General features: G+C 40.0%; 1 protein-coding gene across 3 annotated transcripts in view; it reads right to left on the minus strand.

Annotated features, from left to right (window-relative positions):
- Positions 1–15,397, minus strand: part of WWC3 (WWC family member 3) — a 100,024-nt gene extending 84,627 nt beyond the window's left edge. For 2 of the 3 annotated variants that reach the window (XM_077173200.1, XM_077173192.1), the window contains exon 1: positions 14,427–15,397. In XM_077173200.1, the coding sequence (XP_077029315.1) occupies positions 14,427–14,638 (212 nt within the window). In that variant the 5' untranslated portion in view covers positions 14,639–15,397. The remainder of the gene's footprint in view (positions 1–14,426) is intronic. The other variant, XM_054628030.2, reaches the window with a different exon arrangement.
- Between the last annotated feature and the right edge of the window lie 10,740 nt (positions 15,398–26,137).

A 26,137-nucleotide genomic window follows, 5' to 3' on the forward strand; every position in this document is an offset into this window, starting at 1 on the left:
AAGTGTGCCTGCCTAGCATACACAAAGTATATAAAATGAGTATAACGTGGACTCAAGGAAAATCTCCTGTATTAGCACTCATAGCACAGATTTCCACCTTCTAAAAGAAACAAAACCCCAAATACTTAAACCCCCAAAAGCACTACAAAGCTCATGTATTTTAAATTCCACCAAGTGTAGTACCTTAAAACAGTCAAAAATTCTTTAACTGAAGTGCTCGCACAACTATTTTGAAATTATTCTTGTAAAAATCTGGACAACTGACTATCTTTGCTAATGGGAAAAAAAATGTATTCCTAATTTAAAAAAGAAATCACAATAAAGGGGAACTAATTCACTTCTAACATCACATACTAATATTAGATTAAGAGCCTATTAGTCTGTATAACATCTAGGTTTTTTTCTTTACAGAAAACCTAGAAATTTCTGGATATGGATATTAGTATTTAAATCTTCATTCACTTTGAAAAATAAGCTTCTGAGCACATACATAAAAAGACAAAAGACAGAAAAAAATGAACACAGGATCTCAAAGGACTTGCATTTTAAAGAACCATATTCAAGGACTGGAGGGTAGGGAGAAAATTTCCACAGTTAGGACACTACCCGTATTTTCAGGGTGTTCCAAATGGAACCAGAGTTTTGGACACAGCGTAATTTGTATTTTAAAGAGAACAGAAAAGCCTTTTATAAGTACTCCATAGATTCCAAATGTAAAGAAAATAAACTTACAGTTGTGATTCAAGTAAAAAATGAACATGTTTTTCTTTATCAAGTCACTTCAGAAAGAATAAAACAAATATCTTAAGGACCATGTGGGCAAACAGTCACATGTGCAAAACTTCAAAAACTCCAGATGTTCACATACCAAACATAATTACCCCAAAGGAGATATTCCAGAAATTTATTACAGTATGTTTTAATGATAAAATGAGGCAGCTGTATTTTAAAACAACAAAACTTTTTAAAAAATCTGAACCCAGTCCACATTAGAAGAAAATAAATTACCAATATTCCCTTTCAGATACTTTTTCCAAAAGACACAGGTAAGGGCCAAAAATTTTTGTACAAGTCAGAAAACAGAAAAAGAAAGTCTTTAACTCAAGAATTCAAACGGAGTCCCATCAATAGTAATGAAAGTGCAGTGTTGCCTATGGGCTGTTTGGCAGATGATGAGACAGAGCAGAGGACACGTCTCACTCCTAGCAGGCAGATGGCAAAAGAACAAGATCAGCTACATCATCACTGCAACCCAACAGAAGCCCTCAACAGGCAGAGACAGAAATACAAGATTACCCCCAGAAATAACTTCTCTAACACAGTATTACAAGAGAGCTCACTCTACATACAAGTATTGGCATTTCAAGGGGAGAAGTTTGCACAAATGAACTACTTCCCACAATCACTGAAGCTTTATTTAGCCCATTTCCCAAACATTGTGACAAATTTTATGAACATTAGTTTTAAAAAAAATACATATATCTCAATTCATATGAATCACCTGCTGTTTTGTCTTTTATTAAGTAATAAGAAAGCACCCTATAATCCAGCTTAGATGTAAACTTGTTTTAATGCTAAGTTCTATGAAATGTTCAAGTTTTTTTAGATTTTGTTCTGAGAAAACTTAAGTCTTTTTTCTAAGCACATAACACACTCCAAGAAGACAAAGTTGGGATATCAAAATCTATGCCAAATCTTCCAGAAGCCATTTCTGGAAATGTATTAAAAATTAAGGTAGCTGGTAATTTCCTAAAAGGCCTTCAATCCCTAAGAACAGATTCAGTACAAAGAGTAAGGATGTTCTGAGTGACATTTACAGCCAATTACAGGAAACACTACTATGACTTTTCTTTAAAAACTGAAACCAACAAAAAAACCATCACAAAACTAATCATGGCTCAGCACACCTTCCATGGATCGCTTCCCACAAACATTTCTCAACTCCAACCTTCCAGATGTAAAATCAGAATTATGTTTACTAAGAGAAGCACTGAGATTATACCCATAAACAAATATTGTACATGGTAAGTTGCCTGAAATTTCAGATGATTGAATGACATGGTACAGACCACTCACATACTCCTTCCTACACAATTGTGTTTGGATACTTGCTCATGGATTAAAAATGCTCTTTGCTCCAAAAGCCTTCTATCATGTCCAACTGAAGAAGTTTGTAACACTTTACCAAAACTTCATGTAAGTGCATATAGAAAACTACTAAAGATGACAACAAGGAACTTACAAAGTAGCTTATTTTACAGTAAGAAAATAATTCCTGGGACTAGAAATACAGTATCTTCATTGCACCATCAACCTATCAGAATCCAAGAGTCAGCCTGATCATAAACCTCTTGACAGTTTTGTCCAAAAAAAGGCTAAAGGGAAAGATTTTACTTAGCAAATATTAAAGGATTTATTCCACAATTTCTTGGGGAAAAAAATTGTAGCTGTACTCTATTAAAAAAACAAAACACAACAACCCAACCAAGCCATAGAGAACACACCAAAATATACCAACCTACCACTTTCACTCTGCTTAAGACAAGTATGCAGGGCTCAGCACTTAATTTTTCCCTCAACAACATCATCATGTTCTTGAACAGAAGACATTAAGTAACACACTTCAAGAACAGTAATCATACTTACACTGCAGATCAGTTCCAAGGTACTTAGCTGAAAATAGCCATTCACTAAGATCAAAGAAAACACTTCTTAAATTCAGTGCATTACACAGTGTTATGAGAAATGAATAGCCTGTTTAGGCCCATCAGTACACAAGACTCAATATACAAAGATTATTAAATACAAGGAACACAAAAGAAAGGATGAAGGCAAGTTCTAGGACCTCTCCTTCCACCTCTCTACATGCTTCCCTTGACTAAGGCAAAAGGCTTAAGAAATCTCATTTCTTGAACTCCACTACGTGCTGTGGCCTGCAGTAATGCAGGTAATTAGAGAGTCACTTCTTTCTTCAGTCCTGGCTATAAACAAGGACATTAAAGTACTGGACCATGCATGCATTAAGCTGCATTTCCAAGGGCTGAGAACTGTGTGAAATCAAAAAGAACTTTTCACAACAGATATTCCTCTTTATGATATGACATTTACTCCCAAAGTCCCCTGCCAATCAACACAAAATTATGGTAACCAGTCCAAATACAAAATACAGCTGATAAAAAATACTTTATCATTTTAATTAAAATGCTTTTGCTTTCCTTCTGGGGAAAATTATTTTTAAAACCTTTCTGAAATATGGAGATTTAGTTAAAACTATGTCTTTTGCCATACAGATGAGACATAAGCATCAAAATCAAACTGCAATTAAGAAACAGGCTACAATGGATTTTCAAAGTACTTTTAAGAGAAAAATTCAGCCTCCAAAGCATTATCAAATTAAGAAAGTAGAAGCTCACAGGTGTACGTCTATTGAGGCATGGATCAGATTTGATTACTTGAGAGGAATCTCAATGAAAAGCAAGAAACAAGCCCATCATTTCAAAGAAAAGCAAGAAACAAGCCCATCATTTCAAAGTACAGCATTTTTAACCATCTTTCTGCAAGCTGGTACTAGTGAACATTTTTCTAAAAAAATAATTCTATAATTTGTCCCAACTGAGCAGCTACATTAAGCACAGAAGTAGTATTCAAACGCCCGTGCAGAGTCTTGAGCACATGGTGCTTGTTTATCACAAATCTCAGTACACCCATAACCACAAGAGCACCACTAGGCTTTTCCTTGAATAAACTATGAGCTGGCAGAAAAGCAAAAATAAGACAAGTCAAACCAACACAAAGTAGCATACACTTTTTTCCAAATGTTGCCAATCAGTACACTGTATACAGTTGAAAACAAGCATATACAAATATACAATACAAATGTACATGTTTTTAACCAAATTTTGACAAATTACCTATTGCAGTTTCATCTCCAACCATTTCCTCCAATTTATTTTTTACCAATATGAAGTAGAGGTCAGTTATGCTATCTCTAACAGATGATCATCAGGTTAATTTGTGTTAATCATCAATTATAGTTTTAAAGGCTATTTAGAGTCTACTAAAACTAACCTTTGATCCAAAAGCCATGATGGTCATTAAATCAATTATTTCTTGGGTTTTGTGGTTAACTTATTCTGAAGTTTGGGATTCAGGAATTTTTATCTATGTTCCTTATCATATTTTTAATAATGTGATCCTTAATCTTATGCAAAAGATGTAATATGTGGCAAGCAAAAGACACACAAGTGTTCAAACAGTTATTTCCAAACGCATACTTCCTTCTCCATCTCCTAACTGTCCCTACACTGCCCAAAATAAAGATAGTACACTTTTTACTCTGCAATTCTCTTTTAAGCACTCATAGAATTGCTGCTCAAGTCAAGTAAATTTGGACTGTCTCCACCTTCGAGAAGTGGGTCACAATTTGTTTATGCTATAGAATTAGATAATTATGCAGTACTTCAGCTGCTTTCCCAAACATGGGTAGGTCCCGCTTTCTAAGAAAATGCTGTGCACTACTGCTTTTTAAGTATTATTTTTAGCTGTTTAAACTGCAATCCAACATTAAATAAATCAATTTTGAAATATTATACATTTTCAGCTTCAATACCAAACTCTGCATTTTGCCATAAAGAACGCTAATCACTCCTTGTGCAAAAGAGTTTCAGCCTAAGTACAATATAAGTCAAAACAGTTTCAACAAGATTCTCCATAGATATTTCATCTTGAAAATAACTCTTTCAGAGCACTATGAAAGATAGCCTTTGATTCTCTGTTGCTGGTTCAAGGGTGTTGATATCACTGAACTTTATTTTTGTCCCACTGCCAATTAAATATACTGAAATAGAAAAGTCTTTGAAAATAAAAATTAAAAAATGTAGCTGCTTTAGGTTTTGATATTTACTAACTCAGCCCTTGATGGCAACCAGCTCCTTCAGCCAAAGAGTGAACAGTACAGCACAGAACTGCCTTCATCCTGCAAACCACGGGGAGACCACCAAGCTCATCACTGGATGCAAAAGCCTTTCCCTACTCCAGCCAACACCCACAGAAAAGTAGAGAAACAAGCTGAGAAACATTACAGCTGATTTGATCATGCAACATGTACCTAGAGCAAGCCTCACCAGGTGGGTAACAGTATTACATGGCTGACTCGAAGAATTCAATCAGCTATTAAAAGTCACAGATCGTGCCTTGCCAACCTTTTAGCACACTCTCACTGTATTAAATCCAAATTAATTTCTCTATTTGGGACAGAATAAGAAATTATCAAGACCTGGTGCCATGGCAGAACAAAGCCTACACCCCCATTCCTTGCTACTAATGACTATAGCTAAGAACTGAAGGATTTATTCTCACAAAATAGGCTAGATTGGTATCAAGGAAAAAGAACACATCATCAGAGTCCCTGCTTCTCTCCACAAGCAAAGATAAAAATCTTGTTCATCTAATCCTAATATTTACAACCTCCTCCTCTATGACCTGGCAATTTCCACCTGTACACACTCACCTCCCTTAAAAAATTCCCCAGATGCACTGTAATGATCTTTTGACGAGTTCTCACTCCAAACACTGATGACAAAACCACCTTTTAAGTCACCCAAATAGCTGCTCTGTGGTTTTTGCTGTTACCTTGACATGCCTTTTCATGCTCCATGCTTTCCTCAGGCACACCCTGCACTTCTACACCCGACTGAGATCTTCCGTGGAGGTGCTCCACTGTCAAGATCCTTCCCACATCTATCTGAACTTATACTCACTTCTCTAACACACCTCCCAAACACACATCTCGTCCAATTCCCTCACACATCAACTTTGCTCCCTGTCAGCAAGGGCAGTCTCACCACTGATTCACCAAGTCTTTAGTGTTTCCAAGCTGCCGATGATACCACAAGCTCAGTCCCCAAATCAGTTCTGCTACTTGCACCTCTATCACCTCCAAATAGCCACCTCAGTGCTGCTACTCCAAAAACCTGACTCTGACACCTATTTTCCTTCTGTTGGCCTTTAAACAGCCACCTTATGTCTGAGAACTGATTCCCTCCTTTTAAAACGTAACTTTGAAGCTGTGTTGTTTTACTATGGGAATATTTTAAAAGTCAGTAGTCAAGGCTGCCATTTACAAAGAGGATTTACTCAAAGGTTTTAAACTGACTCATCACTTTTGCCTAATCCAATTCCTTATTGAATCCAACTTAATAGACATAAACCACTTAAATACCCATCTGCCCCAAAGGTTAAGTCAGCTTAGGGAACTAAACCAGCTGAACACTACCCTTCCCCAAAAAAGAGACATGGAATACTGCTTAGGGTTGGGGGTTTTTCTCATTTTTCTTACTGCAAGGTCAGATAAGCAAGAGTACCAGTGCAAGAGAGGGGTGAGACCATGTGGTTTGGCAGAGAGGACATGACTGGTTTTGGCAGCAGTGAATTATTAGCTCAAGAACACTGTATTGCCAAACCTTGCTGAGCGTGCTCCCTGCCCTGCCACAGCAGGCAATGAGGTAGGAAAAATACCTAGAGCGTGTTTTCTCTAGCGTGCTTCTTTCAACCAGAAACAAGCTGAAGATTACTTAAAAGCTGCAATACTGGCTGACTTTGCTGGTGCATGTGAACTGTCACATCTGCAGCAGATAAGATATTCAGGAAGTTCTATTTTTAACTGTAGGCAGAAAAGTATTAGTTTTACTTTTTTCAACAATGTATCAATGAAATGCTCCTGTTTGGCCTCACCTACAACTTTACAAAGCGCTATCTTCCAACAAACAACACAAAATTATAAACCAACATTATATTTAACAGGCACCTCTGTGAAGCTTGTTAACAGGGCTCTACTATAGATAAGTTTCTAAGTTATTTTACTGCCTACAAGTCACTTGTTCTTATGTTTACACAGCATTGTCACTATATTTATATTTGCTAAAAAAAATGAAGTTGTTATCTCTCAAACTAATCACTAGCATCCAAGCCTAAAAAGGAGTTTTTTCTCCACATAATAGAACTTAAACCCCAACCTTAGCCTTCTGACATTTCACATCTTTCATTCTCACGTGTGCAGATCCTGAAAAGCAGAGACTTCCCTCCCCATACTCTTTAGAATATATGCTAATGCAAACACCCAATTTTCTTTTTACAATGCGTGGTGCAGTTTAATTACAATAAATACAACAACTATGTCTTTACCAACTTAGATACACACTAATTTATATATATAAAAATAGCAAAGTACCTTCTCTAACAGTTTCAAGCATGGACAAGTTCCAACAGAACAGGGTTTCTCAGTTTGCAAGAACCAACACAGATGTGAGTCAATATCATGTCACAGAACCCTTCATTCAAGAAACAGTCCTCATAACATGTGCCATCACATTGCTGCACCACACTCAGAGCACAACTGCTAATTTAGTCCTTTCTAGCATGCACACAAATACAATAAGGCAGGTGTCTACATTACATATCTAATTGCTGAAAATACTTCCATTAAGTGGTAAAAACTCCACACACAAAAAAGCCCTTCATCTTTAACAAAATGTCAAGAAGCTTAACAGCGGTGGCTGTTTTTGTTAATGAGATTTCTGTGGCTCAATAGATGTTTTGATGCTTTAGTACACATGCATTAGGTCTTGATATTTTATGCTGCCTAAGCCAGATTTTCAAAGGATAGGGTATTTTAACTAGCAAAAGCCAATTAAATAAACCATAAATCACTATTATTGTACTATAAGGAAAACCTTTCATCTTAGGAAGAATAAGTGGATGTCTTCTACCTCTACTTTTCAATACAATGAAAAACTACTAAAAACATTTATAATACTCAGTGATTGGAGATGTAGCACTTATTTATAACAATGCTAAATCACAAGAAAACATGAATGCTCACTTTATACAGGCACTGCTCTTCTAGCAGCAATATAAATCTGAAATCAAGTTACTTTTTTAAAACATTTAAATCAGAGATGAGATTAAGGGAGGAGAGGGGGAAAAGCAGTAATTTAGAAGTATTTACTAACTATCAGCTGATTAACATTGTAACATGTTAACACCTCATCCGAATTTACCAAACAAAAGACTCCACTCGAAGAGCACAGGTAATACCAAGTAACATTAATTCTAGGATGCCTGTGTCTTCATTCATTCTTAATCAGAAACATTTTCATGGGATTCACACACAATATGAAGTTAAATATCAGTCTGAGGACCTACCAGATAGGGTGAAAAAAAAATGAATGTATCTCCCTCATGAAAGGCAGAGAAGTAGATCTATCATGGCATATATATATATATATATATAAGTGAAGCTTTCAAAACAAGTGTCAGCTATAGCATGCCCTTAAAAATATTACTGAATTCATCTGAGGAAGAGCTAAAGTACAAATATGTGCAGATTGCCCAGAGAGGCTCAGGGTGCTGCAGCCCCTTCTCAACACCATTTGCTGCAGCATGTATTCCCAGTCTCATGCCAGGAGAGCAGTCTACACAGCTGCACAACTTTCCCATCCACACTGTGGCTGCATCCAGGCCTGACATTTACAAAGAAAATTCAAAACATCTGGATCTCAAATACTGTTTTATATGCAATGCTTTTTATATAAATTCTATCAAGTCCACTGTATTGCCAACTTGAGGTAATCAAATGGTGCAACTGCAGTGACCTAGATGCCTGAAGTAATGACAATAAATAGGATTTCGTCCCGGGTGCATAAAAAGAAACAACCAAATAGAGCAGGTCTCCACTTTCTAATGAAAGGACGGCTGCTCTGCCAATCCTTATGAGATACACTTGGCTATATATATTTTAAATACAGGTTCAAATGATATATCATGCAATAGAGGCAGTAAAAACTGATGGTCATAAAAAATGAGACTTAAAATGACAAGTGACTTAAATTGGGAAAAAAAATAGGCAATTTCAGCTATAGAGTAAAGGAGTGGAAAAATTACTCTGACATCTAATATCTACTACGATTAAAATCATAGCATATTTCTGGTTTTAACTTCTGACTATCAGATGCTATTACAAATCTACCAAAGAAAAGAAGTCTCTGGTATCATCTCTTTTTATGAACAGTACTCAAATCACTTCTTAAACACCTCTTCAACTGAATAAATTCAACTCTTTTCCTCTCATGGGAAACCATATTTTCCAGATCTATACTCATTCAACAACTCTTTTTTCCCTTTCTAAGCTTCTTCATCTCTTGCAAGCCTGGTAACAACAGCCTAAAATCTTGCAAAAGAAAAAAGCAAATTTATAAAATCACAAATCAAATTTATAAAATCACAAAAGCAAATTTATAAAATCACAACCAAATTAGCATTTAACAGTTCTGCTCCACTTTAAACATTTTCAAAGAATCACTTCCAGAAATGCATTTCTGTACCTTACAGGTTTCATTTTACGTTTTATATTAACAACCTACATCATAGTCAAATACAGCATATGATTTACATTTGTCCAGTCATTGAAATATTTTCTGAGAGAAGACTAAAGTAATGATCAACAATCACTTTGTTTTCTTCCCATTCCACAAATGGTATTAGCTCAGAACAAAACTATGAGTTGACAGAGTTGAACATCAAAACACAACAAACAGGAAGTAGACAAGTCTGAAAACATACAAACCTGAAGGCAACATTCAAAATGGCAGTGGTACTAACTATACCTTCATTTGTCTGATGTTTTGGAATATAAGTACTTAAATTCTAATAATGAATGTCACTAATTGCAACTCTCAGTACAGGGGTTTAAGGCATACCCAGAAAAATATTATTTTTGAAAAAAAATGTAATGCTTTGTATGATTGTCTTTGGATTGTTGAATACTGCCAACTATAGATAAATTCCAATACACTAGGAAATACTCCCTTGCTTTGACAAAGAGGCCACTGACTTTAAAACCTTATCACACGGTGGCATGTCAAAAGATCCCTTGCCTCCCTAAAGGCCCATCTTCCAATTTGGGCAAAAAACTTCAGAAGCAATTCTCATCACTTCACAGCTCTCCCATCAGCCCTCAGAGTTGCTCCTTTACATGTATCAAATAAGGCAAGAAAATTTATGAGAAAATAATTTGTCACTAAAAACGCTCTTTTAATATGAAACGAGCAGTAGCTAATGGAACCAAAGTCTGGAAATCTCTAGATTTGAATATCTGACATGAATATGCTTTTTATTCAGGCTTCTTACTTACAACTTCTTATTCCTTTATAAAGCCAGTCTGGGGAAAGAGAAATCACAATATGCAGCATCACACCATCACACATTTGAACACCTTGTTGTGCCACTTGCCATAACTGAGGCCACAACAGTAGTAGCAGACTTGTCTCACCCAACAGGAGAAGTCAACTAACTGGGTAATACAGACACTTGCTAAAATCAAACAAATGATGAGAATAAGGAGTCCTGAAATAGTTCAGCAAGAAGCAGTCAGCACTTCTGGACTTTCCTGCCCAGTACTCACTTAAACATTTCTACTCTGCACTCCTAACAACAGATACCTGCCACTAGTGACTTTGCCAAGCTGACTCCTTGATTTAAACCCATTAGCCTTTCCTGCTCATTTCCAACCTCTACAATTCTGACTTTTCAATAATCTCCTTGTCCAGCACATCTTACATTTCTTGACCCCCATACTCACATCTCAGACATAGTTCTTATATTTCACCTTCAAGTCATCCTCCCTTCTTCACCTAGACTTTGCATACTGCCCCTCGTGGTATTTGCTCACCCTGAAGATTCCTCATCCAAACCCAGTGTTTCTTCTTTTCCCTCAGGGTTCCCTGTACAGAAAAGAGCTGACAGCCTCACACCCTGAACCTTCACCAGACCAGTTTCTCCTTACCTGTTGCTCCCTGCTCTACTGGTTTTCAGTCCAGTTCCCCTACTTTTGTCTTCCCAGACTTCAGGTGCCATCCACCTTCTCTCTATCCCTAGCTCCTGACTGCTTTGCTTTCAAAACCTACCAAATTTCCCCCCTTCTCTGTCAAATTCCAGGGCCAACCCCATTTGATCCCACACTCCTTGTGTGGGATCCAACCCACCTCTTCTGCAAAGCCAGGGTTTTCCCCCTGTGCTCACATCATTCAGCTATCAGGCCTCAGAACTAGGATGCTAATGAGTTCATAGGACAGAAAAACTCCCCAGTACCAGCAATCCATGTTGCAGGAAGTTACATGAAGCTGCTAAAACCTAGGTCTTCACCAAGCCCATACAGATTTTATAATTCTTCACCAACTGGTCCAAATGGGTGATTTCTCCATGCAAAAACACTCCTACACCTCTTAAGTCTAAAATCCTCACTCCAAAAGAATATGATTCAAATCTTTAAACCACCAGGACAAGTCACATTAAGAAGCTGAAAGACTCCCTCTTCCCTAATTATTAAAAAAAACCCAACACTGTATTTTAGGTGAAGTTTCCACATACAGCAAATCTAGCAAGATTCACGAGCTCAAAAGCTTTTGCCAAATTCCAAGATTTTTTTCTAAGCTCTAATCACTTGAAAACAGTCATGTAACAAACAGCAACAGTAATAAGATCTCTGGTGCCACAAGGATCATCAATATCAACCACAAACACAGTCAGTCTTTTATAAATTCATTTACAATCCCGTTATTGAACAGAATCTCAATGTAGCAAGAACTGTGCAAACACAAGATAAAAAGGCAGTTCCCTGCCTTGAAGAATTTACAACCTATTAAGATAAAAGACGACTACTACCACGAGATGAAAACATGCACTGAATGGCCTTCTGAGATGGACAGGATCTGCTAAACAACCATCCACAATCCATTCATTACACACAACACATGCAGAGCAACACAGTATCCTCCAGAACCTAACCACTGATCTGATAACCACTGAAGATAACATCATTCTCAAATCTGCTCATTTTATCACTCTTTCACCTCGTTTTTCTTACCACAGAAAATCATAAGGTATCCACTTGTGAGTCCTTTTTCCCTTCTCAGTATTATTCTGACTTGCCTCCCTTACCCTCATCATCTTCTCTTTCCCAAACTCCAAAATCCTTTACAGAGCACTTCTCCAATTAGCATTTCTTTGTCTTTTTGGCTTCAATGGGGAAAAACATTGGGGGAGGGGTGGGAAATTTGTTTTGTTTTGTGGTGGGATTTTTAATTGAATAATTATTTCAAATCAAATTCACTAACCAAACTATACAAAAGGCTCAGAAATCTCAGGGGGAGTCCTGAAAAGAAAAACAAAAAACAAACTACTGAGTGCCAGCTAAATGGAAAGAGGAGCCTGTGGGGGTGCTTAGAGACTAGTAGCCATAGGAAAGCTTGGAGGTGCTGATTCTCAGAGCCCTTGATCAAGTGCAGCATGGCCTGAGGTCTCACAGCTTTGTCCAATTCCTCCTGGGTAGAAATAAAACCACCCAAACACAGAAATGGGGGGCTGAACTCTGTCACTCTATGCCTAACTCATAATACTCAGGTGCATATAACACAAGTAGGTTATTCTACCCTCCATTTAACCACTTTGTGCAAAAATACAGCTTCAATACCACTTCATTGCTGCTCTTACCTTTCCTTTCCAAACTTCCTCAGAAAACAACTACCTTGATCCTTTCCTACTTTTCTGCTGCCCCTGGGAATCTGAATAACTGCAATGAAACCCAAAAAGATTGGTCACTTTCTGCCATGCAAAACCCAGACTCTCACTAAAATAACAACAGTAGTCTATTCTCAACCAGAGATTAACACTGCAGTCATAGAACCAGCTCCTGCTACTTGAATTCTCTACAAACTACTGATAACATGCTCATGAAAACACCATCTCTTTTCTATCTGCCCCAATGCAAATGTCTCAATCTCTGCCGCCTGTTCTCAACCAATGTGAAAAATAGATCTAAGTTTAAAGCTTGGAGTGAAGTATTTAGACAAAATTTCAAGCAACGTGTGGCATTTCAATTATTTCTTCCAAACGTGGAGCCATAATTTTAGCAATACTACATAAGCTAAACAGAAGTTCAATTTTAACACTGTAGTAAATAGCTAAATCATTTCTGTAATGTCTGTATAGAAGATACTGCAGAAGACAAAACCGCATACTCTGAAATTTAATGGAAAGGATGAAATGCAGAGAAGCAACAAACATCGATTACCTTTGCAACACGGTATTAAAAGTAACCTAACGATGTGTACATGCATTCTGACGTAGAAAAAGTGTGCTAAAGAATATTAACAAATACTTCACATCTCAGCAAAAATATACGTGCATGCATAAGTACGTTCACATAATGAGATAAAACACTATCCAGTAGGTAAATATTTAGGCCATTTAAACAATTATGCATTGTCGTGCAAAACGACAGGAATCTCTCAAATTACTACAGTCTTTAACCCAGACTGTGCTTAATGTTTCTGTGGCCTGCTTAACATTCCAGGCATACTTCTGGCAAGGTAGCTCTCTCTGGCTGAGGTTCAAACTGTCCTTGTCCAACTTTCACTTACTATAAAAACATTGTTTAATATAGAAAAGCATACACAGAGACATATGTTTCTTATTTCGCAGACACCTAAAATACTGACACTTGTGTTCACTAACTCCGCGTGGAAATTTTTAGGCGACCGCTTTGAAGCGAGGTTGTCCTTTACTGGGCAGCACCCGCAGCAGAGCCCACGCTTCCACCAGACTTCAGCTACGACGCTTAAACACTGCTTATAACGCGTTTCTGCTAAAGCAGCAAGACCTGCCCGCATTTATTCACCCTAAGTGAGAAGAAAAGGCCTAACTCGGTCTCCGCATGCACCGCCGGGCCGTGCAGACGCTGCCCCGGACACCACGCAGCTACAGATTTTTGCTGCTAATTTGCAGCAGACCGCGTATTTGTCAAATTAAGTGCAGGAATTTCCCGGTTTGCTTACCTCCACGCAGCGTTATCTTTTATGAGGAGGTAATCTACCAAATTACTCCAGCATGCCTCCAGCCTGCTGCTGCCAATTAGTTCAGCCCGGCTAATAAATCAGGATGGCCAAGCCGCTCGGTTACAGCGGGGCTGGTCCGGTACGCGGGGAGTATAAACACAGGCGGTGGCAGCACTCCTGCCTCCCCATCTCCCCCCGCACTGAAACAACGCTTAGTCCGAGCACCCACTACGGGGAGGTGGGGGGCCGAAAGCCTCAATTCTTTTTTTCTAGATCAGATTTAACATTTAACACTCCCGACAAACCCATCAGCAGCAAGGGTAGAGGCTCTGCCCCCACGATGGGCAGCGGAGGGCCGGTGTGACAGAGCCCCCACCCCGGGCCGCCGACCCGGAGCCTCCGACTGCCCCGCCGGCAGCGGCCCCACCGCCCACACCCTGCCGGCGTCCGCGGACGGGGGAAGGAAAATGTCGCCGATGGGCCCGGCCCCGGGTGAACGGGACTCAGGCCCTCTTTCCCCCCCAGTCTCACTCGTACCTGTCCCGGGGGTCGATCCACGAGGTCTGCCGGGTGTTGTGGTCGATGTAAAAGACTCGCCCGTCGAAGTCCCTCGCTTCCTCCCAGCCGGCGGGCAGCGGCAGCTCCGAGCTCTCCCGGCCCCGCTGTCCGCCCGCCGCCGGCCCGCCGCCCTGTCCCGCCGCCGCTTGCTGCTGCCGCCGCCGCCGCCGCCCGCCGCTCAACCACGGCATGGCCGCTCCGCCGCCGGGCCGCCGCCGCCCTGCTCCGGCCGAAAGCCGCTCCCCGCCCGCCGCCGGGGCAGCTCCAGTCCCGCCCGGGCCGCGGCCGCCCGCCGCCTCCTCCTCCTCTTCCTCCTCCAGCACTAACAGGCGGCCCCGCAGGGAGCGGGACTCGGGCGGCTCCGGCCGCGCCGCGCCGAGCTCATCCTCCCCCGCGCCAGCCCCGCTCCAAGCCGGGACCAGCCCCGCCGCGCTTCCTAACCCCGCCCGGGACCTGCCCCGCGCCGCCCCGGCTCCCAGCCCCCGATCCCGGCCCGAGCGCCCCCGCCCGCCGGTCAGCAGCGCCCCGCCGCCGCCTGCCGCCCGGCGCCTGCCCCGGCCATCTTCCCTCCCTCCGCCCCGCCCGGCTGTTCCCACGCCGCGGAGCCCTCCCGGCCCGGCCCGCTCTGTGGGGCACGGGGGAAGCAGCGGGGCCCGGCCCGGCCGCACCCCGCGCCGCGGAAGCCGGGCCCAGACCCAGACACGTCGGCTCTGGGAGAGGGCGGCTGCCTTCCGCCCCGGGCCGGGGGAAAGGAGGCTGAGGCCCTGCCGGGGCCCGTCCTGTCCTGCCTCGGGGCCTGTGCTCTGCCACGGCCCGTGGGCGGCCGGGGGGAGCGAAGGAAAAGGCGAGCCATGCTCGGCCCTCGCTGGGTTATCTTTTTTCCGGCGCCCACCAGAAATGCCTCGGAGGTGCTGAGCAATCACGATGTGCACAGGGACATGGGAAAGGCATGAGAGTCCACTGCAGAGGCTCAAAAGATGTTGGTGGAGAGGTACTGGAGACCACACGACTCACGGAGATCGTGCTGTATCCATGGTTGGATAATGGAGGATGGAAAATTATACATCTGGTTTACTTGACATCTCAACTTGGTCCCTTAACCCCATTCTGTAGAGCAGAAACCAGCTGTATCTGATTTGACCTGAGCCTGCTGGAGACCACAATGCATTCCGGCTATCATCTAGAAGTAAATTCCATGAAACTTTGTTAAAACAGAGTTAAAAATTGGCATATGGGACTCTCTGCCTTGGCAGGATGCTGCCTTTAGCTAAACCTTTAAAAATCTGGAAATAAAGAGTTAAAGTAATGGAGGCTAAGCTTCTGAAAACTAGGGGGTTAACAATATATTCTCAAACAGTCTTAACTCAGCCCCTTGAAATTGGCAATACCCTGCCAGGGATTATATTGCAATTCCAATTATGTTTCACTTGCATTCACCGTTTTAAATTACATTTCTATGAACATTAATTGCTGCAGTATGGTTATAAGTGCAGGAAATTAGAGGACTTTTGCTCCTGACTTCTTAGAACTTTCTCTTCCACCCCCACCCCCAAAAAACCAGTGGTTATCCAAAAGCAGTGCATGAGAGAGGCAGCATGGATAATAGAATAGATCTAACTTTCTACTTATGTCTTGTAGGTAATTTCAGTAGCAGTAGGCTGTAGTTTTCTTACCCTGGTTACTGTCAGCCATGAAGTGCAATAGAGTAATAGGGGGGTTTAATGATGGATGCAAAGCAGTGTAGAAAGCTCTGAGAGCAAAGGTGAAGTAGATTAAAATGTAGTAAAGGTGTGACATTTAGCAAATGCAAGGCTGTAGATCTGATCTTTATAAGCATAACAGCTTATGTTTGCATCAGCTCATCTCAACAGAGTTTACTTCAGCAAACACTGGTCAGGCCATCCCATGTGGTCCCGAGAGTTCAGCAGTATCTCCAGGACCGAGGTGCTGTTTCTGTGCTACAGATGTTTCTGAAGAGTATTTCAAAGTGGGCAGGGTTAAGGCACAGTACAAACTATTTTTTAGTGGTTGCAGGTTCTATTATTTTAAGTATGTCTCCCAGATTTTCAGAAGTTTTGTTTAGCAGAGGTAGGCATTCTAAATGGCCCATGTCTGTATTAATCTTTTGGGACAATGGATTTTTTTTGTTTCAGAAAAACCTCAAACAGCTGTCCACTGTGCACCACAGCTTTCACTGCTTTGAATGCCTTTGCAGCAATTACCTTAGCACAGTAGCTGCACAGCACCATTCTGAGACACTGGACTAGTTCATAATACCTGGAAGCAGTACAGCCAGGTTGCTATAATAATCCACCAAGACTAATGAGCCCTGCTGAGAATACGTGCAGCACTGCCCTCCAACATGGGCTGGTTCTTCCTCATCACTCCCCAGAGTCCCAAAAGAGGATCAAGCTTCAGTGAAAAACCTGTAGATGGAAGTTGCAGAAACAGTGTGGGACTGACCATGGAGGCAGCAAAAAAGGAGGCAGGGAGCTCAACACAGCAGTGAACAAGAGGGAAACTGGCAGGATTAAGCGTGGAACATTTCCTTCAGGTCATAGCCCTTCAACTAAATTCTTGTCTTAACTTTGGCAAATTGCTCCAGGTTAGAGCCAGAAAAGGACTTGGCTGGGCTGTGGTTTCTCAGGCAGAATTAACATGCACATGTTCCATGTAAAACATGATCTGTATATCCAGTGTGTCCTGGATCTCATGGATTCATTATAAAAGCTGGTGAAGATTCATATGCTACTATGTAAAGCACACGTCCAAGATTTTCACGTGCATTGTAGCTGCTTCTGCAACACATTGCATCTTCCTAAATCTTTAACAAGATTCTGCCTTGGCGAAGTTTTCAGGTTAAATATGAGAACATGTCCTAAAAAAACCCTTAGATTTAAAGTGATCCAAGACTTCAGGTCTAACTTCTAGGTTGTCTGTATCTAGAAATATCATTAGCTTTAATTAGGACCTGAAGCTTCTTAAAGACTCATGAATAAAAGTATTGAAAAATCTGATTTCAAGAGTCCCGCCAAGAGTGCACAGAGCTGCCTATGGGAACTAGTAGGATATGATAGGGCTAGCACTCACCTCACCAAAATTGAAACTCCTTCTGTCTGCTGCACATCCATGCCAAGGTGCTAGGCAGGAACTCTCAATTATTTTCCAGGCCAGAACAGTACCCTTCCTCGGATGTTACCTCATCCTTCTGCCCGTTCCTTGTGAGGAAATGAACAAAATATTCAGGAGCCAAGGATTATTTTTGAGTAACATTACAAGTCAAGAAGAGAAGAACCTGAAAAGGTCACTGTAGTTTTCCTGCCAAAGTACTAATTTGCAATGCATTTTGTGCTGTCCAATGAGCCCCTCCCAGGCCTGCATGGCTGCTCCCTCCCTTTTATTTTCCTTCGTCTTTAATGTCTGTCCTACATCCAGAGGGTAATAGGAAAAAGAGGGACAGAGAACCTGGTGCAACCCAGCTTATCTCTGGTTTGGGTTGCAGAAGGAAACACTCTAAAACAGAAAGAGAATCTGCATAGTATGGAACATATAATAACACAGAAGATTTTGACTTAAAATAGATAAACATCCACCACAAGAAATTAAATGTTTGCAGTGCATATTTTGATCAATCTGAACAAATGGCAATAAATCATATTTCATATAAAGTAATAACTACATAAGTTTACACAGTTCCTTGTCTCACATCTTCTCCAAATAAACATAATACACATCTCAGTTCTCATGTATTTCACACACCTTCATTCCACACCTGTTTTCCCTTCCTTCCACTTTTTCCACCCACAAACATTGCTTACACATTCACTCATTCCTTAGGCACACCTATACCCATTAACTCAAAATTACATAAGCAGCTTTTGTTCATGTGTCCTCCCTTGCCATCTTCAGTGTTTATAATCACAGGTTATACCTACACATCTCTGTTAAACATGCTTTTATACCCAGGTTTTGAATGATATCACAACATTTTCCCCAGAAAATGTAAATATTTCCCACTGTAGGTTGTAGATAGTAAATTCTAATTTCATTTATATCCACAGCAAAAGCCATTAACTCTGCATAAAAATCCCAACCTCACTTTGGCTCTCCACTTCTTTTTCACAGTTGCTGGAAAATGGCAGCCAGTCAGAACTGATATCTCATTGTGTATAACAACTCCATCCCCATCTTCTAATTATGAATACTTATTTGCAATTTATTTCCCATTTCCCAGATATTCCAACCTCTGTAGGACCCTTGTACTATCTTGACACCTAATTAAAAATTGTCACTTCTCTGGGATCATAGATGTCATCTGGAAGAGCAGAGCAAGTCTTCCTCATCATCATCCTCATGGCCATCTATCACACTCATCCTGCAAGCTGGGGCTTGCTGCTCTTCCCATATCCAACAGATTAAAATAATAAGAGACAGGGACATAATTTCTCATTACTCTGTCCCTTTGGGTCATTTAGGTTTCCCACACATACACGTGTATGCAAAAATAAAAATATAAATGCAAAGATAAATTAGAGATAGAGAGGACATAGAAATATGTACACACATATACACAGAAAGATTTGTTGTAAGGCCCATCTCCCCAAAGCAAACAAATCTGCACTCTGTCTATGACAATCTGTTAGCTGGTTGAATGGCTTCACTGCTGAGAAATCTATCTCAGTTGGAGGCTTTCCTTGGGCTGCCTTACAGACATTTAAGCATCCTCCAGCATGGTGGAAACCATAGTGGCTGCCCTGCTTTTGCAGTCTCCAGCTGGTGTGGTGCCTGGAGTTCTTTCAGAAGGTTGCTGGGCAAAGCAGAGTTTTGATACTTGAGGAGTACTGATTGAGATGGTAGGGGAACTGGACAAGAACCATTCCCCAGGGATTCCACAGGGTTCAGGGATGGTGTAATAGACGACAGATACGGTGTGTAGTTGGAAGGGTGATCAGCAGTCATCCATTTCAGAGGAACCAAAAAGTAGCAAACCCTCAACTCTCACTTGCTGTCAGCAGCCAAGAGCAGGGCTCCAGGAATAGAGGGCCTGTTGATGATCATTCTCTGGCTCAGCTGTAGGTGTGAAGGGTGCCAGGAAGCAACACAGGAATGTAAATCTCTGAGGGCTTTCAGGATGGGTTACAAGAAAGGAGCTGTGTCTGTGTACATGTGAAGGAAGCAAGTTTTTCCCTCTATACATCAAGCAAATCTGACACTTTTCATAAGGAAGGGTACTTCCATGTGAAAAGTAGACTGAAAATTCCAAATCAGTGTGGGGGCGGGGGGGGGGGGGGGGGAACCACAGGGGATAAATCTGAATCTAACATGAAGTATTAATGAAAGATTTCACAAACAAAACTGTGTTAGAAGGAGGCATTTATTCTGCACCGTCAAGTCATCTGAGAGAAGGACAAATATTTCTATAAGCCTTTTGTAATTATTAATATTTTTGCCCTGCTTCTTTTCTCCATAATAATTCTATTTAACTGGAGTATGGAAGCTCTGTAGTTGGAGTCTTTGGGTCAGTAGTCCACATCCAACTGAAGAAATAAATAATAAAAAGTTATTGTTTGGTGCTTCACTTCCTGGTAGGGAAATAACAGAGTTGCATTGCCATAGTGCATAGTGTGCGTAGATGACACGTGAAGTAGATGACAAAGAGGACAGTGCACCTGGGCATGTCAAGAAAATACTCTCTTACAGTATTTTTACTTCAAGCATTGAGGCTGTGGTTTGCCTTTAAATAAATGCAATTCAAATGCTTACATACTCACTGCAATGAAATGCATGTACTACTATTTTTTCCTCCTATCATTATGCCTATGAACCACTGAAATATGTATATAATATGCCATTATAATGCACATTCAAAATTCTGTGGCATGCCAAAATTCTTATTTTATGACATTGATTTAATACACCAGATACAGGACAAATTATTGAACAGCGAATTTTAAACAAACCAAATTATGTAGAAATAATAAGATATGATACTCCTCTAGGCTTCACAGCTTAATAAGACTGTATTAGCTACAAACAGAAAATTTATGAAATGTTCAGAAGTTAGATATTAAACCACTATAGCAATAGATTTAAATATAGACCAATTCCCTAAGTGAGCAGGCCTGCTAACATTCAGCTTGCATATCCCTTTCTAATCTTCTTTGTCACCTACTTATTTGTCTCTGAAAGGCCTGGGATAAAGACAATGTGAATTTCTCTTTATCATTCCTAATATAACATTTCACTTGATTTATTTATCAGCTGTGAGTATTTTCTTCAAACAGCATAAATGCTATCAACAGGATATCTCACTGCCCCACCACAAATCCCATTCTTTACACCACACCTCTTCTTGCCAACTATTTAAATTCCTAGATTCGGCATTTTATCTATTAAAACATTTCAGATTATTATAGCTATAAAAAAATTGTTATTTTTTTCTCAGAGACTGAGAAAATTGTTGTTTTATTTTCTCAGAAGTTTTTCATGTGCCTTCCTGTGGTACAATCTGTCCCAGCCAATGTTCAAGTCTGAAGTTCATCATGAAATGCTGTGTATAAATTGCACAATATTTTAAATTTCAGATTTTTAAAATTATCTGTAGAGATCTGTTGAGTTGTCAAGCTAGTTTAGACAATATAAAATTCCTGCTCCAGCATGCCACCACAGAGTGAGAGGGTAGGGGTAGGTAGTAGGGGGTTTGGAGCAGTTACCCCACAGTGCCTCCCTCTCAACTCTGTCTTAACCCTGAATACTCACACACTTATTCTATTTGCAAACTTAAGCCTATTTCACTTAAGTGCTTTCCCAGACAACTATAAATAGTCTCTTGGAAGTGGTAATTAAGTCAGGACCACATTCACTCACAGGAATTTAACAGCTTCTCCTGGCAGAATGCAATTGTTTTTTCCTCCTCCATCCAGGTCTTTGCAATTGGCCACAGGGGACCTGGAATGTTTTAATGGTTCAAACCATTTGCAATATGATTGCATACTGGCACATTATTATTTGTTTTGCTTCATTATTCATGCTGCTATTAATTATTATTTTAAAAATAACGTGAAGAAACCGATTAAGTCTGAGCTCAGACTTGTCATGTCCCAAAATAAAATGGGATGGTGGAAGAGAGAGAGGATCCAAAAGGCTGGAGGACAAGATGGTGGGTGCTAGGGAGGACCTGGGGAGATGTTAGCAGAGACAACTCCAGCATAGAAAAATATATTTCAACTGAGATTACAGTTTAAAGCTTATTGTAGTGTATACTAACTTCAGTGACTGCAATGACAATTTTGAGTTAATTGTATAATCATAAGTTGCTAGAAGCAGCTTGTCTACAAAAATGTGTTGAAATTAGCTTGATTTTTTTTTAAATGATAGATTAAACTTGGAGGAAAAAAACTAATTTTACAGAATTTCATTTCCCTTTATACTTAAAGTAAGGGAGAGTTATTTGTCCTGTTAGATTTAACAAAGAAACCTCTCATGCCAGCACTTCATACACTGGGTGGCCACAGCCCACTGTGTTCTAGCTCTAACAGGAGATGGTTTTTTGGCTCCTGACCTTGGAGCCAGCGTGGTGCTGGGCCACCCCACGGCAAGGAGGCCCCTTCCCTGCTGCTGTGCTGCCCACCCCTTGGGCAGGGTGCTCAAGGGAAGGCCTGAAGATTGGTGTGTGTCTTGTGTCAGTTTGAAAGACAGTAAATGTAGTCACTGTCCTGCATAAAGCTTTTACAAAACAGAAATAGAGAACATTCTAGATAAAGTACCATATATAGGCTTTATGCAGGACTCCCCAGCACATTCGCTCAGCGACTCCCAATTACTTCAACAACACTGGAGTGCTTGTTCTCACATTGACATCACCAGAGAGACATTTATTCCAACACAAGATGTTTGCTGTGCAGAATATGTCCAATTTTGTTTTACATAAGCAGATTATTACAGTTCATTTTTCATTTTCATCGAAAGATGTCTGTGGCGTATCCTACTCTTAGGAGCAAAAAACAACACAAAACAACCTCCCAGCAACACCCTTTTTTTTTTCCTCCCATCTAAAAGAAACATGCCAGCTCCCATGTGTTTCAGTAAGTACACATTCCAGTTCAGCAAGACGAGTATCATTGGCAATGCTTGTTGTGATTTGGATACTGGAAACATAAATATATATACACACGTATGTAATACCTCTGAAACATGAGGATGATTTTAGCAAGTCAAATCAAAGGCCATCAGCCCAGCACGGTGTTTCCAACAGTGGCCACTCCCAGCTGCCCAGAGGAGTTTAGGGACAAATCAGACACACAGTGACTTTTTTCAAGAACTGTCTTCCAATCTTCAGCGAATTCCAGCTCAGGATATTCTTGCCCAGAGCCAGTACCCCTGTATTGAACAGTTTCCAAGGGACTCTCTTTATTAAATAATCAAATTATTTTAGCATCCACAATATCTATGGCAGATATCTTTATCTATACCCTTGGAGAAGTATTATCTTTTGAACCTTTGTGCTGTTACCAGTTTGATGCCGCCTATCTGTTGCACTAAAGGAAACAGTGATGATTTTCTGTCTTCTTCATGGAGATGCATCATATCTCCCATCCATCCTCATTGTGATGTATTTTGTGATATTCCCAGCCTTATGGAGGAAGAAATCTCATCTTTATTTCTTGCAAATTAGACTGAAGTGATCACTGCCCATCATTCACCATGATGGCTGACCAACAAATTAGAAAACAGGGTTGGATAATAGTCCCCACTAGTCTGTCCTATCTGAAATAGGAGCAAAAAATGCAATGTAATGGTTTATTTTGGCCTTCAGTCCATTTTTCATGTGCTGTGGATATGCACAGAAGTGCTGACTATCAGAACCTCCAAAGGCTATGTAAGTTCAGAAAAGCAAAATTCCTTACAGAATTCCCCAGTACACCCAGATCAGAAAAATACAACCATCATACTATTATATTAATACTATAGGAGTATTGCATTCGTAACTAGAAAACTCCTCCTCTTATATGACAGTCATCAATAATTTATCAGGGATTTTTTTTTAGCTTAGTTTTTTTGTTGTTTTCATTTAATTTTTTTTCTAGGCAGCTAGGCAGCATTGCCAACCCATCTGTATGCATATTTTTCTTTTAAGCCATCAGCCTTTGCAAAAATCAAGGTGATATTTTATAATCATGTAACAGATCATTGCTAGATGTAGGATACACATGCAAAGAATTTCTAATTCTTTTAATTTCATGGAATCATTAATGTTGGAAAAGACCTCCAAGATCATCAAGTCCAATCTTAGACCAAAGGTTAAAACCAGCAAAATAAAAATAAACAAAATTAGTTGGATGATTGTTCTTTGAAATTTTTGTCCTACGTCATCTCCTAGTGAGTTTCTCCTCACCAAATTGAGGAGAAAGATAAATTTCTTAGACAAATTACCTAGGCAGACTTCAGTGTGGTCTGAGAGCCCTTAAAGTTCACATATCCACAAGTTCTTATCAAATTTACATTAATATTTAAATTTAAACTGATCCGCAAAGATTACATTTTAAATATAGGTGCATTATTATTTTCACTGGATCACAAATAATATTAAGCAAAGTTTAAATTATGATATAGGCTGCTTAGATGTTTTTTTCCCAGTATTTAATAACCTATAATTATTTTCCAAAATCTAAGATTTCTCAGCCCCTTGAAAACCTTGCAAAACAAAGGCTCTTTTTCTTTGTTTTACCTTTATTATAGGAAAAGCAGCAAGCTTCTGTAATGCCTAGTATTGTAGAAACCATATTGCTCTACTTGATATAGCAATAATACAGCCTAAGAAAAGCATCTGCTGAGCTCACAATATTGAATTAAGACCAATGTCCAGCAATGGGCTTTTGTCACTAAACACAGCAATGTGGCACAAGGTTAAAAATCTATTATTTTATTCAATGCCTCATTAGCACAGAAAAATCCTTATGTCAAGGTCAGCACCCTCCAAACAGTTTGATGCTGGAGAGATCTGTGCAGGTACTCCTTGTGTCATGCAAATATTACTCTGCGGATTTGGTCTGCAGACTCCAAATAGAAAGAAATTATTTTCTATGCTCCTCTAGCAAAGTCAAGTATTTTCCTCTCTATTGACTCTACTCTTGCTTTGGATGCTCTGGATTTTTATGAGTTACACACCATGAATGGCCTAAGCAGATAATGAAGACACTACCCTTTGGTATTCTCTGTTATAAATAACTGTTGTCATATATCTGTTATAAATGTGTCCATCATCACAAAGAATGAAGAATTCTGTGGCAAAGAAAGGGCTGCAATTTAATCACCAGAGTTTCTCTTAGCACAGTGTCTTGCCTCATGCACTAAACACTTCCAGGTTTTGGGACAGAGAAGGGAAAAATGCAAAGTCCTATGAAAATCAAAGTTGAAAGGTTTAAAATGACACAAAATATGCAGGTGAAGAGACCTTCCTGTATGAGCAGCACTGAGCAATGCCACTGACAACAGACTGCAGGTCTAAGGGTTGCATGTGTTTCCTTCACAAATACTGACACTGAGATTGCCAGAGGGAAATTTCCCCGGGGTAAAGTTGAGCAACTGCTTCTTTTTCCTTTTAACAGTTGCCAGCATCCTGCAAACATCCAATGGAATGATGGAAGGGAGGCTGCCATGCCCAGCTTCCAGGCCTGGCTGTCCTAAAGATGCCTACTAAATGTTTCCTTGGCTTGTAGGGCTCAGAAACCACTTCTGCCAATAACTGACACAACTGGGAGAAAACAAATCTGTATGCCATTAAATGTTTCCCAGAATTAAATCAACACATAAACCAAACCAAACTAAATCATAAAAAGCTCAAAATGGAATAGTATGTATGATGTGCTTTAAGTCTGATGAGACATAATTTTAATCTATGCCTGAATTGAAGATTGTAAATTATTCTGTTTTAATTTCATCATAAGACCTGATAAGACACTAGAGAGGTCACACAGAGGGGGGGAAAAAAAAGGAAAAATAAAGCAAAAATGCAAGCATTAATTGACAATGCTATTCAGAATATTATAATTGTGTCCATGAAAACTTTGGTAGCCCATTGGATCTCCCTTTTGCCATCCACCTGACACACATTATTAGTATGCACTTTTCTATAACCACTAACTTCTGCAGAAGTTTTGGTCAGCATGTTTAGGATGTCCTATTAAAGGAAAATCTAAAAAATGAGCAATGACTACTTCAGGTGTTGTTCTCTTTTCTGTTGTGAGTTTCTGTTTCTTTCTTCGCTGTGGTTGTCAACATTATCACAAAGACACAGGACTGCACTCTACAAAAGATGTCCCAAGATGTCCATTGAAGCAGAGGTCAGTGGTATGCTTTGGGACTGAAATAAAATAATGTTTTTCTTTTAGCTGGAAAAACTTATAAATGGCATTTTCCTTTCCACAGTGGTTATTCTAATTTTTTTTTTTCCTATGAGACAGTCTGTAGATCAACTAGGTTAACAGCAGCTAATTTTCCTAATATCATGACCCTTTGGGAGTACCATTTTACTAGAAGGAAAATGAAATATAATCCTCCCCCCTAGCAACATCATTCTTTATTACCACTCTATTAATAGATTCTGTAACTTGTTTTTATTAACAAAAGATATGAGTGCATACTTGGCAGTGACTCTCTTGATATCAAGGCAAAAAGTCACAAGATTAGAA

The sequence above is a fragment of the Agelaius phoeniceus genome, chromosome 2 (assembly GCF_051311805.1).
Source record: "Agelaius phoeniceus isolate bAgePho1 chromosome 2, bAgePho1.hap1, whole genome shotgun sequence".
Lineage (NCBI taxonomy): Eukaryota > Metazoa > Chordata > Aves > Passeriformes > Icteridae > Agelaius > Agelaius phoeniceus.